At 43.8% G+C, this 19,029-nt stretch overlaps 1 protein-coding gene across 2 annotated transcripts in view; it reads left to right on the plus strand.

The window, feature by feature from the left end:
- Window positions 1-19,029, plus strand: part of PDSS1 (decaprenyl diphosphate synthase subunit 1) — a 50,620-nt gene that overhangs the window by 10,356 nt on the left and 21,235 nt on the right. The window contains exons 5-8 of one of the 2 annotated variants that reach the window (XR_005235176.2): window positions 1,935-2,065; window positions 13,953-14,094; window positions 17,459-17,570; window positions 17,667-17,780. Coding sequence is in view for 1 of the 2 variants with exons in the window: in XM_008002595.3 (XP_008000786.3) it covers window positions 1,935-2,065; window positions 13,953-14,094; window positions 17,459-17,570; window positions 17,667-17,776 (495 nt within the window). In the remaining variant the exon portion in view is untranslated. The remainder of the gene's footprint in view (window positions 1-1,934; window positions 2,066-13,952; window positions 14,095-17,458; window positions 17,571-17,666; window positions 17,781-19,029) is intronic. The other variant, XM_008002595.3, reaches the window with a different exon arrangement.

The raw sequence follows: 19,029 nt of genomic DNA on the forward strand, positions 1-19,029 counted from the left end.
CTCTATTCTTTATATACCCGTGTCCATACTTACGTCTCCCAAATAATATCACTACTCCGGGTTGAATCACATCTCCTACCCCCAGGTAGCTAACTGCTCACCGGGAACGCCATGGGGCGGCCATGACGGTCTCAGACTTAACTCAGCTGAGACTCTACTTTTCCCCCACGAGTTGTTCTGCTGTTTTCCTGTTCCTTGGAGAATCTAGGAAGAACCCAGGACTTGTCCCTCTCCTTCTCCTCCATGTGCTTCTAGTCTGCCCTTTGTCAGTCCCCACTGCCACAGGCCAGGCAATTCCATGCCCCTAGTCCTTTCGTTTGTGCTCTTCTCCTTCCTGTCTCAGCTTCCAAGGGGACGGCTTACCTGGGTGACAGCACCGCACCCATCACACTGTGTTGTGTCAACGGCAGTGATCGTTTTACTTCTCCCCATCTAGACCTTGAGCTCCTTGTAGCAAGGCTTGTCTTACCTTTTTGACCTCTGTGTCTGTTACAGTGCCTGGCACTGAGTCGGTAATTTGCTGAATTAACGATGGGCCCACTTTGTTGTGTTCACCTGTGCAGGGCTGAGGGTTCATTGGCTCCCACTGCGTTCGGGGGGATAAACTCTGACTTAGTCAAGCATGTCCTGGAGTGGCAGATACAAGCGACGCATACCTGTCAGCTGGAAGGCTCTCGCCCTCTTTGTGAATCAGAACCCTGTTTAGGTTTCTGATCCCACATTAAAGCCCATCTCCTCTATGAAATACTCGGTTTTTCTAGCCTGCGCTGATCTCTTCCTTCCCCGAACTTTTAATGTGTTTAATGTATAGCACTGTTCATGCTACCACTGAATTCGTCATTGATTGTTTCATATTTGCAAAATGTTTCTCTCTCCGGTTCAATTGTAGGCTCCTTACAATCAGGCAGCCCATGCCTTATATGGGCTCTATGCACTTACATGGGCCTCTTTGAACCCTCAAAATGTCTTTTGCCAAATAAAGGCCAAGCCAGATGGACTGAGCCCTGCTTCTTCTGCTTGGCTGTGACCTTACTATCTTCCTGCCCCTCATAAACAGCTTTGCCCTGAGGAGTTTGAGGCTGCAGTGAGTTACGATCGTGCCACTGCCCTGAGGCCTGGGTGACAGAGCAAGACCTTGTCTCTAAAAAATTAAAAAATTTAAACAACGTTGCCACCCTACCCAGGACACCGACACCCCCCACCTGCTTCACAGGCTCCCGACGGCCACTGGCTTCCACCTTCCCCATCTTTCTCCTCCCGCCTCTATCTTTCAAGCTGCGAACCAGCCCCTGTTCCTTTCGCTGTCCGGCTGTCAATGAGCCCAGAGTCCCTTAGCCACCTAGTGCTTTCTTCCCTCTCCTGCTGTCTCTTGGAGTCTTCTGGTGTCTGATGCTATCAGCAGGGGCAGGTGGCAGTATCTGTTCTAGCACTCAGGCCACTTGGGGCTGATCCAGGCGTTGTTTATGTTCTAGCCTGCAGGACAGCCAGGTGGATGGCCCTGCAGCGTGGGAGCCTTGCCCACGGAGTGTTGAATTTCTCAATTGAAATGAATACACTTAAATCAAACCAAAGTTTTATAGAAGAAATCTTGGCCAGCCACGGTGGCTCATGCCTATAATCCCAACACTTTGGGAGGCTGAGGCGGGTATATCACCTGACGTCAGGAGTTTGAGACCAGCCTGGCCAACATGTTGAAACCCTGTCTCTACTAAAAATACGAAAAATTAGGCATTGTGGTGGATAATCTCAGCTACTTGGGAGGCTGAGGTAGGAGAATCGCGTGAACCCGAGAGGCGGAGATTGCAGTGAGCTGAGATTGCGCCATTGCACTCCAGTCTGGGCAACAAGAGCGAAACTCCGTTTCAAAAAAAAAAATCCTGATGGCTTTCTGTGCAGTTTTGATGCCATTGTGACACAGAGAAACTTTATTTCAGGAACTGCTTATATCAACATCAGAACTTAAGGAAATGTCTGAGTACTACTTTGATGGAAAAGGGAAAGCCTTTCGACCAATTATTGTGGCGCTAATGGCCCGAGCATGCAATATTCATCATAACAACTCCCGGTGAGCTCTTCTGTTCATTCCTTTTTTGTTTTTATATTTGGGAAGCCTTTCTTCCCAAGGTTACTGTTTCTTTCCCATTTAAGAATTAGCATATACCTGCTGGGCGTGGTGGCTCATGCCTATAATCCCAGCATTTTGGGAGGCCGAGGTGGGCAGATCATGAGATCAGGAGTTTGAGACCAGCCTGGCCAACATGGTGAGATCCTGTCTCTACTGAAAATACAAAAAAAAAAAAAAAATTAGCCAGGCATGGTGGCAGGCGCCTGTAATCCCAGCTACTTGGGAGGCTGAGACAGGAGAATCGTTTGAACCTGGGAGGCAGAGGTTGCAGTGAGCCAAGATTACACCATTGCTCTCCAGCCTGGGCGACAGAGTGAGACTCTTGTCTTAAAAAAAAAAAAAAAAAAAAAAAAAAAAGTAACATGCACCTAAAAATTCACTTTGTAATGTTTAGATTCTGACTTTAAGTCACTAAAGTCACTCTGGAATCTAGTCTGGCATCTTTTTTTAAAAGACCTTTTAATGTTCATGGAAGAAAAACTTTAGCTGCAAAGTAACATTTTTTAAAAATTTCAGAGCCAAATTTGGTTTTCTTGTTAGGAAGCAAACAATGTAATACTAGGACAGGTGAATACATTTAATCGTTATACACAGGGAACAAAGATTGATTGCTCTAAAGTGATAGGTGCACCGTTATGCTGGACAACAAACGCACACGCTGGGGTGCCAGCCTTCTGTGACCTTCTGAATTGTACAGAAGCGAAATCATCTTTAAAGAGGACATTTTGAGCCTGGACGAGGTGGCTTATACCTGTAATCTCAGCACTTTGGGAGGCCATGGCAGGAGGATCGCTTGAGCCCAGGAGTTTAAGACCAGCCTGAACATCACAGCAAGACCCTGTCTCTACGAAAAATTTTAAATTAGCCAGGCATGGTGACATATGCCTGGAGTCCCAGCTACTCGGGAGGCTGAGGCAGGAGGATTGCTTGAGTGCAGGAGTTGGAGGCTGCAGTGAGCCGTGCTTGCACCAGTACACTCCAACCTGGGTGACAGAGCAAGACGCTGTCTCCAAAAAGAAAGACTTTTTTTGGCTATTGGTCCTCAACTCTTACATTTTGAATATATATAAGAGTTGTAAATATTTAAAAAACCTGCAATGTTTCAATGTAAAGGAAATCTTAAAAGGTAAAAGGCTTTCCCTCGTATCTCGCCTAGCAGTCGCCTCCTCCTCTCTCCCCGTCCATTCTGTATTTGGTCATTCAAGATATTAACATATAATTTTGTGTTCAGCTTTGTTTACTCACCATTGTATTTTAAACTCTTTCGCACATTGCTGAAATGTCTTTGTAATTAGGCCAGGTGTGGTGGCTCACACCTGTAGTCCCAGCACTTTGGGAGGCCAAGGCAGGTAGATCACTTGAGGTCAGAAGTTCAAGACCAGTCTGGCCAACATGGTGAAACCCGTCTCTACTAAAAATACAAACATTAGCTGGGCACGATAGTGCATGCCTGTAGTCCCAGCTACTCGGGAGGCTGAGGCAGAAGAATTGCTTGAACCTGGGAGGCGGAGGTTGCAGCGAGCCGAGATTGCACCACTGCACTCCAGCCTGGGCAACAGAGCAAGACTCAAAAAAACAACAACAAGAAAAGTATAGGAGTTGATTCCTTCGCAGACAGAATCAGCCTCATCCTGGCATGGAGGGTGCTGAAGAAGGTGCACACACCACGGTCACAAGTCCTGCAGCCCTCTTGCTCTCACTGAGGTTCTTGGGCTTGACCTTGCACTCATGCATGAAATGATGACCATCTGCTCATCAAAATCTCCACCTTAGTGAGTGTCCCTTACCGTAGACTGTACTTCAATGATCCATTTTAATAGTGATTACGGACATATCCAAAGTGCCGTCTTCTAGGTGAAAGACAAAACCATGTCCTTTGGTAGCAACCTTCTTGCCTAACAGCAGCAGCAGTGGCTGGCTCAACGATGCAGAACACACACAGAAACCAGGAATGGTTCTAGAGTTGTTAGTGGCCTGACCTTTGGAATCACTGGAGCCAGTCAGTGCTAAATGACTGTTTTGTTACAGTCTTCCCAGGTATAAGCTTTGGTAATTTCCTTAGTTTTTATAGTGCTATAAAAGTTACCTCCTCTGAATACAGGATTGTTATCACCCCTGGACTCTCAACCTATTATCTAATGTGAAAACTGTATCTTATAATTTGAGCCTCTAAACATCTAGTTCAGCTTTGAAAACTGGACTAATGTAATTCAATGCCATTGACTATTGGCAAAATTGGTGTCAACAGATCTCTGTGCAGCACAGTTTGGGTAGTCTGTTATCCTGATTGCTGGCAATGATATTCACTTCCTAGAGCTAAAAGAGTTTCACACAGGAATGGATGGTGCCAAGATCCAGGTGCCGTTGATAAGTGTCTTCAATGAGGCTGCTGAGCAGGCTAGGTTTGGCTTGTCTGAGAAACATGCAGACACCATAACTGTGCTACATTCAGTGAGTGAAGCAATTTTATAGAAATCCATTTATCATAAAGCTTTTATTTTTTTTTTTGAGACAGAGTCTCACCCAGGCTGGAACACAATGGCGCGATCTCAGCTCACTCAGCCTCCACCTCCTGGGTTCAAGCAATTCTCCTGCCTCAGCCTCCTGAGTAGCTGTGATTATAGGCATGTGCCACCACGACTGGCTAATTTTGTATTTTTAGTAGAGACGGGGTTTCACCATGTTGGCCAGTCTGGTCTCAAACTCCTGACCTCAGGTGATCCGCCCTCATCGGCCTCCCAAAGTGCTGAGATTACAGGCATGAGCCACTGTGCCTAGCCCATAAAGCTCTTTTTTGATCTGGGTTCTTTAATAAAATGAGCTTGCGTTTTGCTGAGCTCTGTTGCAAGTTAGGTTTTCCAGGAGGCAGACTCTGAGATGAAGTCTCAGGACAGGATGTTTATTTGGGATTATCCCTTGGGATTACTGACACCTGAGCCCGGGGGAGAGGAAACAGGACTGGGGAGCAGGAGAAGCTGAGCTGCAATCAACAGCCTGAAACGCCCTCTAGGGTGTGCAGGTAGAATGGCCCTTCATCTCTCAGTCCTTGGATGTGGGCTGCCTCCCGAAGGGGCACAGCCTATGGTGAGAGGACGCTTTGTAGCCGAGGCAATCCTTGAAGAGGCTAAGGAATGAAAGCCAACAGGTACCAGCCATACCTGGTACAGCAGCTGGGGCAGAGTCGTGCACTGACGAGGGGTCTGGGGGCATGTCTCAGAATCCACCACAACTCTGTTTTCTGGACATGTCAAGTCTAAGTCATCTGTTGCGTGGACTCAGTCTCAAAAAAAAAGTTTTTAAAATAATGAAATGTCTTAACAATTACATCATATAATCTATTGATGGAAATTCCAGTAGACTGTAATGTACTAATACGTTTCCCTAGTGTTGAACATTTGTATTATATTTCCCCTTCTCAGTAGATATTTAAGGAATGCCTAAGATTTGTCAGCACTGAATTAAATGACACTGGAAGAATGAGTGTCAGATATTACTTCTTAGTGGCTGCTCACCTCTGCCCACAGCTTTCTCTGCCCTGCTGCTGGCCCTGCCTTGTCCAGCACATTGTCCTGCCCAGGGCTGGCTGCCACTTTAGCTGGGCCTTTCAAAGAGCTCACAGTATATTTGTAGGAAGCAGTGAAATCTCTGGCATTGACCTTTAACCATCATCAGGATCACTTTCACTTTACCGGAAGCAGAGCGGCAAAAACGCTCCCTCTGAGCCAGACTTGAAATAACATCTCCTGTGGTCCAGAGCGGAGTTCCTCAGCCTCGGGACTGTTGAGATTGTGGGCCACATTGTTCTTTGTTGGGGGTCATTGGGGCTGCCATGTGCATTACAGGATGTTTAGCAGCATCGCTGGCTCTGCTAGATTCCCCCGAGGTGGTAACAATCAAAAATGCCTCCAGACACTGCCAAATGTCCCATGGTCCCACACAGCACAGAATCACCCCTGGTTGAGAATCACTGGCCTAGAGAATGTGTTTATATTTTTAATTTCCCTCTTAATTCATAATACACTTCATTGCTCTCAGAAATAAACATGGGAAGGAAATTTTTTTAAACTGCTTTAAGTACTATCACCCAGTGTCCCCATAATTGGAAGTTTTTCGTTTTTCTTTTCTTTTCTTTTTCTTTTTTCTTTTTTTTTTTTTTTTTTTTTGTTTTTTGAGATGGCATCTCACTCTGTCGCCCAGGCTGGAGTGCAGTTGCACAATCCCAGCTCATTGCAACTTCCACCTCCTGGGTTCAGGCAACTCTCTTGCCTCAGCCTTCCAAGTAGCTGGGATTACAGATGCACGCTACCACACCCAGCCAATTTTGTGTTTTTTAGTAGAAATAGGGTTTTGCCATGTTGGCCAGGCTGATCTTAAACACCTGGCCTCAGGTGATCCACCGGCCTTGGCCTCCCAAAGTGCTGGGATTACAGGTGTGAGCCACCGTGCCCGGCCAATTGGAAGTTTTTTCAGTCTGCCTTATGGAAACTGTATAAATTGTTCGTTGCAGAAAACATGGGAGAATATAACAAAAGCCATTGCTAGTTTAAATAGAGCTGAGATCCGGCCACTGCACTCCAGCCTGGGCGACAGAGCTAGACTCCGTCTCAATAAATAAATAAATAAATAAATAAACAAACAAATAAATAAATAGTAAGTTCACTACTGCCCTCTCCAGGGGATGTCTGAACTGCAGCCTCATTCTCCCTGTGAGTGATTGGAGCAGGGCTTAGGAAAGTCACAGTGCAGAGACAGTGTCCGGCATGGGGACGAGTCACGGTTTTGGCGTGGGTTTGGGTGGTACAGTACCTTAGCAATTCTGCTCTCCAATACTTGCTTTCTGCAGACTCTTCTGGATCAGGCACTTAAAGGACTAAATATGTAGGTATTATCTCCATGCCACTTAAGAAGAAGGGACAAGGCTTCTGGAGAGCTGGGCCATTTGTGATTTTGCTTTTGCTGAGAAAGGCTTAGGAAAGTAGGAGGAAACGGCAGCTAAAGATTCAGGAGCAGCACCATCTATGTTCAGGGCCAGCAGAGGCCCCTCCAGCCTCAGTGGCCCCGGATCAGTGAACCTGACAGGCTTGCTTGTTGGTGATGTCATAATTGAGGGAGACCGCTTTCAACCTTTGACAGTCAAAGTTTAATGGCTCCTAGGAGGCTTATCAGATACTGTGTCTCTTTTTTTGCTTCTGAGGTATGTATTAAATTGGGGATTTTTTGCCAGGCGCAGTGGCTCACACCTGTAATCCCAGCACTTTGGGAGGCTGAGGCAGGCGGGTCATGAGGTCAGGAGATCAAGACCATCCTGGCTAACACAGTGAAACCCTGTCTCTACTAAAAATACAAAAAAATTAGCTGGGTGTGGTGACGGGTACCTGTAGTCCCAGCTACTCCGGAGGCTGAGGCAGGAGAATCGCTTGAACCCGGGAGGTGGAGGTTGCAGTGAGCCGAGATCATGCGATTGCACTCCAGCCTGGCAACAGAGCGAGACTCCGTCTCAAAAAAACAAAAACAAAAACAAAACAAAACAAACGAGGGATTTTTAAAACAAAACTTTGGAGGGGATTTTAATAAACGATAGGTATATCTTAAGAAACAGCAAGAGGGATAAACTACTACTTACTGATTTTTATATTTTCCTTTATTAAGCTTTTCGGTTGTCCATTAAATGTTCCCTGCTAGATTACAGGGAGTTCTTAACTTAAGATTCAGGGGAGTTGTGGGTTATCTGTAAACCACTTGACGTTGTATGCAGTATTTTGTATATATTTGGATTTTTCTGGGGAAGGGTTTCTATGGCTTACAGTTTATTCTCAAAGGGAAGTAGGGCCCTAAAAAGCTCAGGACCCCGTGTGTGTTTTCTCTCTGAATCTTGCTAACCATGGTGTCTGGGTAGAGAAAGTAGGAATCCACACAATAGGTAATTCAGACTTGACATGTCCAGAAAACAGAGTTGATACCAATTTTGCAAACAGTCAATGGCATTGAATTACATTAGTCCAGTTTTCAAAGCTGAACTAGATGTTTAGAGGGTCAAATTATAAGACACAGTTTTCACATTAGATAATAGGTTGAGAGTCCAGGTTTGATAACAATCCTGTATTCAGAGGAGGTAACTTTTATAGCACTATAAAAACTAAGGAAATTACCAAAGCTTATACCTGGAAAGACTGTAACAAAACAGTCATTTAGCACTGACTGGCTCCAGTGATTCCAAAGGTCAGGCCGCTAACAACTCTAGAACCATTCCTGGTTTCTGTGTGTGTTCTGCATCATTGAGCCAGCCACTGCTGTTGCTGTTAGGTAAGAAGGTTGCTACCAAAGGACATGGTTTTGTCTTTCACCTAGGAGACGGCACTTTGGATATGTCCGTAATCACTATTAAAACGGATCATTGAAGTACAGTCTACGGTAAGGGACACTCACTAAGGTGGAGATTTTGATGAGCAGATGGTCATCATTTCATGCATGAGTGCAAGGTCAAGCCCAAGAACCTCAGTGAGAGCAAGAGGGCTGCAGGACTTGTGACCGTGGTGTGTGCACCTTCTTCAGCACCCTCCATGCCAGGATGAGGCTGATTCTGTCTGCGAAGGAATCAACTCCTATACTTTTCTTGTTGTTGTTTTTTTGAGTCTTGCTCTGTTGCCCAGGCTGGAGTGCAGTGGTGCAATCTCGGCTCACTGCAACCTCCGCCTCCCAGGTTCAAGCAATTCTTCTGCCGCAGCCTCCTGAGTAGCTGGGATTACAGGCACGCACCATCACTTCCAGCTAATGTTAGTATTTTTAGTAGAGACGGGGTTTCATCATGTTGGCCAGGCTGTTCTTGAACTCCTGACCTCAAGTGATCCGCCTGTCTCCCCTTCCCAAAGTGCGGGGATTACAGGCATGAGCCACTGTGCCTGGGCACTCCTACACTTCCCTTGCCCATGCCCAATTTGAAAGAACCGAATGCTGGTTAGTCCATAGTACCCTGGACCCTGTAGAGAAAGCTCTGTGCAGAGCAACCTGGGTAAGTTGTAGATCCAGATATCGTCAGAGGGGTCTCTCTCCACATATCCCAGGATTCAGAAGTTCTTGTAAGTGCTTCTTCAGTGGCAAGCAAATAAGCAAGAGCGTGGACCCTGTACCATTTATGATGCAACTTTGCAGACATCCATTATATCCACAACTAAATCCAAAAATATTCAGGAGTTGCTGCTTTTAGATACCAATTATTTTCTCTTGACATTAAAGTGCTAACAAATCTATGACTGTTATGATCAAGTTAAAACAATTCCCACTGAAGAGGGACAGATTTTACTCCGAGCCTTACATGTTTCTTTAAGTTTAGAAGGTGAATGAGCAGTGGCTGGGGAGGATGGCCTTGAAGGTGGAGCTCACAGGCTTCCTCCCTGCAGGGCCATTCCTTAGATTGGAGGCGCCCTTGATATGAATCCCTCCCTACACACTAGAGGTTTACTTGCAATTTAAGACTTCACATTTTATATTAATATGAACAGGGAAAATATATTTTGTAAAACTGCATGTAAATCTCGTAAAGGATTCACAGGTAGGGTCATTATATTATTCTCTCTATTTTTAGGTATGTTTGAAACTCTTCATTATTAAAAAAAATTTTTTTTTGGCCGGGTGCAGTAGCTCACGTAATCCCAGCGCTCTGGGAGGCCAAGGCAGGTGGATCATGTGAGGTCATGAGTTTGAGACCTGCCTTGCCAACATGGCAAAACCCCGTCTCTACTAAAAATACAAAAATTAGCTGGGCATGGTGGCACACGCCTGTAATCTCAGCTACCTGGGAGGCTGAGGCAGAATGACTAAAATTAAGGAGGTGGAGGTTGCAGTGACTCAAGATCGTGCTCCTGCACTCTACCTAGCCTGGGGGAAAGAGTGAGACGCCATCTCAAAAAAAAAATAATAATTTTTTAAATCTAATGAAGCGGGGAAGAAAAGTCCTGAGAGGCATGCTGAATCGTAGCATACTCTTGCAGGTGTGAAGTACAGAGGACATAGCCAACTTTCAAGACCAAGGGCCTCGTTTTCCATGCTACCTTCCCTGTCACCTCTCCCAGATCCTGGGAAAATGTGACCACTATTTCACAGTAGGAAGTAGAAACGGTGCCCAGTTTTTTGAAGGCTTGATTCAGTTTGGCATTTTGGAGATGCCATCTTAAGGACAGTGTGAGGTTTTTCTGTAATCTGTGCATTTTGGTCATCTGTCCCACGCTCATGTTGTGGATAAGCAGTGGCGGCATTTTCCAGATTTAAGCTGACACACACTAAAGCCAACCTGTATAAAAAAATACATCAGGGAAAACTATGGAACATCTGAAATACGATGTATAGTCTATGTAGAGACTGTGTTACAGTACCAGATAACTTTCCAGTTTCATCCCGATTTCATCAGTCAACAATTTAGCCATGCAAAATGACATTTTTATTCTATTTTCTAAATTATTTATTATTTTTTTTTTGGAGACAGAGTCTCACTCTACCCCCAAGGCTGGTGCAGTCTTGGCTCACTGCAACCTCCACCTCCCAGGTTCAAGCGATTCTCCTGCCTCAGCCTCCAAAGTAGTTGGGATTACAGGCACCCACTACCACGCCCGGCTAATTTTTGTATTTTTAGTAGAGACGTGGTTTCGTCGTGTTGGCCAGGCTGGTCTCGAACTCCTGACCTCAGGTAATCCTCCCGCCTCAGCTTCCCAAAGAGCTGGGATTACAGGCATGAGCCACCGCGCCAGGCACAAAATGACGTTTTTAGATGGATATATAGTAGTCTATGAAATTTCAAAATATTTTAAGAAATCTTTGTTGTAATAATAACTTCAGATTACCAGAACAACGCTAGTATCTTGGTGAGTGCTGCCAATTTCATTGCAGCTTCTCAGCAGGAGCCCCGTCTGCTGATGCAATTTATGATCATGGAAGTGGTGCCCAACTTCTGAATGCATGAGAAAGGTTAGACCTCACCTGTTGTTTTAAGGTAAGGTCTACTACTAACTAGTAGGAGGTGTCTAATTTATTAGACTGAAATTCACTTGTAAAAATATTCTTAAAAATAGCCTTTATATTAAAAAAAAAAAACAAACTGTCAATGTCTATATCTTTTCCTGTGCATTCAACTCAAAGAAGATAGGGCCTAGTAAATTTACCTGAAAAATATTTAAGTATTCTAATGTAAAAACTGAATCTCACTGAGGGATTCAGGTGGCTTAAAAGTCACCTGAACCTCTATTTTCTCATTTACTGAAGTGGTTTATTGGGGTTTTTGGTTTTTTCTTTTTCTTTTTTTTTTTTTTGAGACAGAGTCTCTGTCACCCAGGCTGGAGTGCAGTGCAGTGGTGTAATCTCGGCTCACTTCAACCTTCGCCTCCCAGCTCAAGTGATTCTCCTGCATCAGCCTCTCAAGTAGCTGGGAGTACAGATGCACACCACTAATGCCCAGCTAATCTTTGTATTTTAAGTAGAGATGGAGTTTCGCCATGTTGTCTAGGCTGGTCTCGAACTCCTGACCTCAAGTGATCCGCCCGCCTCAGCCTTCCAGAGTGCTGGGATTACAGGCAGGAGCCTGTAACTGTGCGTAGACTATGGAAGTGGTTTTTATATGCTAATTTGTCCTTACCCTCCACTGCTTTTGTTTTAATACTTCCCCCTTGGAAGAATCTGCTGTGACCTAGACATATTAAGAAGTTGTAACTGAAATATTAAAAAAGAATGAGGCCAGGCATGGTGGCTCACACCTGTGATCCCAGCACTTCGGGAAGCCGAGGTGGATGGATCACCTGACTTCAGGAATTCAAGACCAGCCTCGTCAACATGGTGAAACCCTGTCTCTACTAAAAATATAAACATTAGCTGGGTGTGGTGGTGTGCGCCTGTAATGCAAGCTACTCGGGAGGCTAAGGCAGGAGAATGGTTTGAACCCGGGAGGCAGAGGTTGCATTGAGTCGAGATCACGCCATTGCACTCCAGCCTGGGCAATAAGAGCGAAACTCTATCTCAAAAAAAAAAAAAAAGTATGAGTAGCACTGTAGACACAATTTCCAGGCTGAGAGCAGTTGGAAGGGTCTAGGGTTTAGTTCCAAGGCTGCTGATAAGAGGAGCCAGCATGATATCATATTGTAAAATTATATGTAAAGCAAGATCGAAAGCTTTTCTCATGCTGATTTAGTGTTGATCGTTAAATTCCAGCACTTGTATGTAGTTATACTTCATTTTTCATTGCTTTCTGCCAGGTCTGAGGAATTGGAATGAGCATTACCTTGTGCAGATGTTCAGATTCGATTTTTAAATAAAAAGTCATATTTCAGAATCCCTCTCCCTTCTTTCCCCTGTAAGATGTAACCTGATGACATTTGAAAATAAGCATTTGGAGTAAGTGCAACATTTGGTTAGTGCGTGTTTAAATCAGGCATATGTTTTAGGTTCCAAATGGTTATTTCCCCAGTTTGATTTTCTTGAAATTTAGTTTTTAAAAATTCCCATAGATGGCCGGGCGCGGTGGCTCACACCTGTAATCCCAGCACTTTGGGAGGCCGAAGCGGGCAGATCACAAGGTCAGGAGATCAAGACCATCCTGGCTAACACAGTGAAACCCTGCCCCTATTAAAAATACAAAAAATTAGCCAGGCGTGGTGGCGGGCGCCTGTAGTCCCAGCTACTCAGGAGGCTGAGGCAGGAGAATGGCGTGAACCTGGGAGGCGGAGCTTGCAGTGAGCCAAGATCATGCCACTGCACTCCAGCCTGGGCGCCTGGGTGACAGAGCAAGACTCTGTCTCAAAAAATAAATAAATACATAAATAATAAAAATAAAAACTCCCGTAGATGATGGTGGTAATAATGATTAAAATAAAATGGTGGACATTCCCTCTGAACTGTAAAATTCCTATCTGCATACTATCTTCTTGAGCCTACTTATCCTATAGTTTGTGTTAAATTTGGGAAATAAAAGTTTAAATTTCTAATGAGAAGGTTAAATGTGAGTTGGAAGAAAGTTTTACAAACATCTTCTGTTGGTTACTGAGATTGTCATACTAAATGTTTAATTTAAGACATTACTACGCAGGCCGCGGTAATCCGTGGCCTGTAATTACTAGGCCTGTAATCCGCACTTTGGGAGGCCAAGGCGGGCGGATCACTTGAGGCCAGGAGTGTGAGACCAGCCTGGCCAACGTGGTGAAACCCCATCTCTACTAAAAATATAAAATTTAGCTGTGTGGGGTGGTGTGTACCTATAGTCCCAGCTACTCGTGGAGGCTGAGGTGGCAGAATCACTTGAACCTGGGAGGCGAAGGTTGTGGTGAGCCAGGATGGCACCACTGCGCTCCAGCCTCAGCAACAGAGCGAGACCCTGTCTCAAAAAAAAAAAAAAAAAAAAAAAAAAAAGACAGTATTAAAAGCTTTGAACATTGAGACAGTTGAGTCTTTAAAATACTTTTTAAAAATGCTTCTCGCCTCTCCTCCCTATCCACCCCAAAATTTAATTGTAAACTTACAAGCTTAAACATCTGACCAAGAACACTGTCATACAGATGATTCTTCAGCCCCAATAAGATCAGCCAGACTTCTGATCGTTTACTGCATTTTTGGTTAATTGTACAATTTCTACTTCTTTAATGCGGAATTCATAAAATGTAGTTGTGGCAGGGTTTCTCATACGTTTGTAAATGTATAGAAATGGCTCTATCGTGAAGCCAGAGTTTTTATACTGTTTCTCTTAGAGAAATAACATTCTTTGTCCTAGATCCGATGTCCAGTTTTCACAAGCTGATTGCTGAGAAGGTTCTAGGCGGCGTCTGTTAAAAAAGCATTGCTTTCTGTTAATTAGACATGTGCAAGCCAGCCAGCGCACCATAGCCTTAATTGCAGAAATGATCCACACTGCTAGTCTGGTTCACGATGACGTTATTGACGATGCAAGTTCTCGAAGAGGAAAACACACAGTTAATAAGATCTGGGGTGAAAAGAAGGTATGGTTTTTTTGGTTTTTTTTTAAATCTCTCTTACTGAATCACACGCTTTTTGGACCGCATTTGTTTCTCAGATTTGTCTCATTAAAAATACGTTTGCTCAAATGTAATGTGGTCTTCTGAATTTCAAAGAAGTATTCATGTCTTATCTATATAAAGATATTTGATAAATAAATAATTAAAAAAATACCATGGAAAAATAAACTTAGTATTTCTAATAGAATTCTTTTGGTTATGAGGAAAGGGATTTTCATGGGTATCCAAAAAGTGTATTCATGAGGAATCAAACATTTTACTTTTGGGCTTAGTTTACCCAGATTCAGTTTAATTTTTTAAACATTTGTTTGAGTGCTGCATATAAATGTCAAAGCAAACAAAACTAAAAAAAAAAAGGAAAAAGAAACCTCAGAGATACTGTTCTACCATGAAAATTCTATCTTTTGAAATAGAAGTTCTGTAATTGGATTTAGTTCGTATATGTATATATTAAAGCATATTTCTGTATTATTAGCATTGGGAATATGAGAAACAGGGACTTTGGTTTAAGAATGCATAGATTCTGGGTTAAAGGATGAGAATAAAGTTGAACTGATGAGAATGAAAATGCACAGGCATCCATCACCATCACCACACACGTGCCTCCACTGAAGAGCAAACAAAAAGTTTGTGCAGGCCAGGCACAGTGGCTCACGCCTGTAATCCCAGCACTTTGGGAGGCTGAGGCGGGCGGATCACCTGAGGTCAGGAGTTTAAGACCAGCCTGGCCAACAGGGCGAAACTTGTCACTACTTAAAAAACAAAAGAAATTAGCCAGCGTACACCTGTAATCCCAGCTACTCAGGAGGCTTAGGCAGGAGAATCACTTGAACCTGGGAGAAGGAGGTTGCAGTGAGCCGAGATTGTACCACTGCCCTCCAGCCTGGGCAACAGAGTGAGACTCCATTTCAAAAAAAAAAAAGGTTTGTGCAACTAGAACTGCTCCACCTTCACCTCCTTTTCTTTCACAGATTTATAGTATTCCTGGTTAATTTCTATTCTCCGTATTAAAAGAAGATATATATACACACACACACACACACACACACACATATATATGTTTATTATTATCTTCACATGCTGATGTTATTTGAACATAAATGACTTTGTTTTGAAATGGAGTCCTGCAATTTCGTTTATATGCCTTTTATTTCAAATTTTAGATGGAAAGGCTTTACGTCCTGTTGACTAAATTCTATACATCAGAATGTTGGCCAAAAAAGCAGATGGCGTTTTGATTTGGAGAGGACGTGGGTAACTCTGTGACCCGTCCCTGCAATCAGCTGTGTCTGTTTTCAGGCAGGGCCAGTCCGAAAGCCTTACTTGGAGCCTTGGGTGGGGGAAGAGGATCAAGAGAACAAATGATGGTCTCCGCCTTGGCTAGCCCCTGTGTGTCTGCCTCGGCCATGAGGGGCCTCTTTCTGAGGGCAGGCCAGGGACACGTGCTGCTCTCACCTGCCTCTTTCAGTTCTGACGGCCCTCTGTTGAGCACAGGGCTACTTGCCAGTTCCTACCTGTTTCTGCCTCTGACCCACAAATGCTACGTTACCGGTACAAAAACCCACACACACTGTGCCCTCTCGGTGAGCCCTTGTTAGGCCTGGCCTGGGCTTCCTATCTCTGCTTTCCTTTAACTCCCAGCCCTGGCTGTCCACAGTCCTGTGGCTTCCATGTCATATGCTGGACCTTTTGGTCTCTAGGATCCCCCCAGCCAGGAGAAGAAAAAAGTAAAAGCCAATGGATCCTGAGCCCTGAGCTGCTAATGATGTAGGGGCTGTGTGGGAGAATATAAGTGGGTACCTATATGTCATAATTTGTAAAATGACTTTATAAGCATATACTTACATCAGGATATCTTACATAATGTGTATATTTCATAAAGTGGTGATTAATTGGTAAACACACTGAACATCACTATTTTAGATACCAAAGAACTAAGACAATAAGTACCTAAAATAGTTGTGTTGAAAATTCTGTGAACTCTAGCCTTTATGACTAATTACTACAGAATATAACACTTACGGCCAGGCGTGGTGGCTCATGCCTGGAATCCTAGCACTTTGGGAATCCTAGTACTTTGGGAGGCCGAGGCAGTTGGATTGCTTGAGGCCAGGAGTTTGAGACCAGCCTGGCCAACATGGTGAAACCCCATCTCTAGTCGAAATACAAAAATTACCCAGGCGTGTATGCCTATAGTCCCAGCTACTCATGAGGCTGAGGTGGAAGGATCGCTTAAACCCAGGAGGCAGAGTCTGCAGTGAGCTGAGATCGTGCCACTGTACTTCAGCCTGGGCAGCAGAGCAAGACTCTTTCTCAAAAAAAAGTTGAATATAACGTATATATCTTTAAATATGCAAATTAATATACATAGAGCATATTTGATTATAGCATGTAATTCAACTATTTATGCAGTAATTTATAACTAGTTGCTAATACACTGTAGACATCCATCACAGTCTAAAGAAGACTGGAAAGATGTTGATTGCTTAGTGTTCAATGGAAAAAAATTTTCTTTTGTCTGGGAATGAGGGGCAGTGTCACATAGTACAAAAAGCATTTCACTTGGAGCCAAAATTCTTTGGTTTAATTTTCATTGAAAATAACATGTTTCGTGCCATGCTCTGGGGTGTGCTCAGTACCTGCTGAGATGATTCCTAATCCGAGCTCCCGCTCCACCCCACCCTCCACGTTGACCTGGGAGCATAGAGACTAGAGCATCACTGACTGGTATGCAAGATGTGATGGTCGCAGCATTCACGGGTGTTGTACTCACACAAAAGGGAGGCATCTGACCAGACTTAGGGATCGCGGGTGACTTAGAAGTGGCAACTGAACTAATTATGCAAATAAGTCCACTCAGTGAAGAAAGGGGCAGAACTTTTTGAGCAGAAGGAACAGTAAGTGGAAAGGCATAAGGGAAGAGTGAACATCCAGTGTAGTGAAACTGAAGGCAGCTGCATTTTGGTGGGGCTGGTGGGTGAAACTGCTCTCCCTCTCCAGGCATTGATTTCTTCAACTGTCAACTGGGGAGATGGACATGGTCATCTCTGAGAGCCAGTCCAGTTCAAGCACTGTCCCAAATCTGTAACCGATTGTTACAAACTGGGAAGCGTGACATGGTCATCTCTGAGAGCCAATCCAGTTCAAACACTGTCCAAATCTGTAACTGATTGTTAACGGACTCCTGTTGAGGAAGAGGAAGGTAAAAACACCTGCATCCAAGATGAGCCCCCACTTCCATGAAGCTCCCCTCCAGTCAGGTTCATCGTTGGCTCTACTGCTCTGATAAATTTTTCTGAACGTTTTGTTTTCCCCCTGTTTTTTCTAGGCTGTTCTTGCTGGAGATTTAATTCTTTCTGCAGCATCTATAGCTCTGGCACGAATTGGAAATACAACTGTTATATCTATTTTAACCCAAGTTATTGAAGATTTGGTGCGTGGTACGTTGATTCTGATTTTTCTTCTTTGTTATTCAGTCCTGGTGTGTAGCTAGGCAATAAAACCACCTCTCAAATGACTCTTTTCCTTCTTTATAGGTGAATTTCTTCAGCTTGGGTCAAAGGAAAATGAGAATGAAAGATTTGCACACTACCTTGAGAAGACCTTCAAGAAGACTGCCAGCCTGATAGCCAACAGTTGTAAAGCAGTATGTACGTTCCGTCTTTCTTCAAGTTAAAGCCTCATAGCTCTTTTTTGGGAGCTAATTCTCCTAGAAAATATTTCAGTGAAGAATCTTAAAATAGTATCCAAAAGTCCCAAGAGGTTAAGGAGGAAAAGAATGACATCCCCAAACAGTAGAGGACTTCTGCTGTGTTTTCATTTTTGCTATCTTCTTTTGGTATGCAGGTGTTAACTTTTCGTCTTTTCTTCCCAGAATTGAATCAAAATAAGCTTTCCTGCACCTTCCCCAATCTGATTGCCAAACTGAGTATCATTTTGAACAATTTACCATAATTTCTCTAATGATTGATGTCACACACACTCTTTCTGACACTTTACCTTTTAAAAATGAAGTGCTCTGTTCTTTAATATAATATTTGCCCAGGAAAATATATCTATTAGATTGTACTAGCATTCTATATACTTTTTTTTTTTTTTTGGAGACAGAGTCTTGCTGTGTGGCCCAGGCTACAAAGCAGTGGTGTGATCTTGGCTCACTGCAACCTCCACCTCCCAGGTTCAGGCAATTGTCCTGCCTCAGCCTCCCTAGTAGCTGGGATCACAGGTGTGCACCATCACGCCTGGCTAATTTTTGTATTTTTCCTAGGGTTGGGATTTTGCCATGTTGGCCGGGCTGGTCTCAAACTCCTGGCCTCAAGTGATCCACCTACCTTGGCCCCGCAGAGTGCTGGGATTATAGGCATGAGCCATCGCGCCTGGCCAATCCTTCTAATATTTTACATGAAATATAAACAAGTCCTATTTCTTCAGAGTACAAAGTGAGTATAAGCCATAACTGTTTCTCCCCTTGCTTTCTCCCTGACCTTCCCTCCACTGTGCATACACTTGTATACATTTTTTTTTTAATGAGTAATTTATTTAATCTGTAGACAGATATGTGGTATTCATTGTTAGTCCAAGAATGAGAAACAGTCTCTCCGTAGAATTGTTTCTCTGCCCATCTCTAAGCCTGACAGATACACAGAGACAAAACCTGGACAAATGACCTTCCTGTGTGATTACAGCCACAAAATAAGGAAGACCTGTAAGGGTCACATGTCAGTTGCTGCCATGATAGACTCCTAAGATAATTAACAGGTGAAGAGAGCTTTTGCTCAGACCTCTCAGGTGAAAAAGTCTCTTGCTGTTAGTGTCTCTGTTTTGAAAAGTGTCAAGAAATGTATAATTGGAAGCCAGAAACAAATGAGGACAATCTTTTCTTCCTAAAAAGACTTAATG

The sequence above is a fragment of the Chlorocebus sabaeus genome, chromosome 9, assembly GCF_047675955.1.
Source record: "Chlorocebus sabaeus isolate Y175 chromosome 9, mChlSab1.0.hap1, whole genome shotgun sequence".
NCBI lineage: Eukaryota > Metazoa > Chordata > Mammalia > Primates > Cercopithecidae > Chlorocebus > Chlorocebus sabaeus.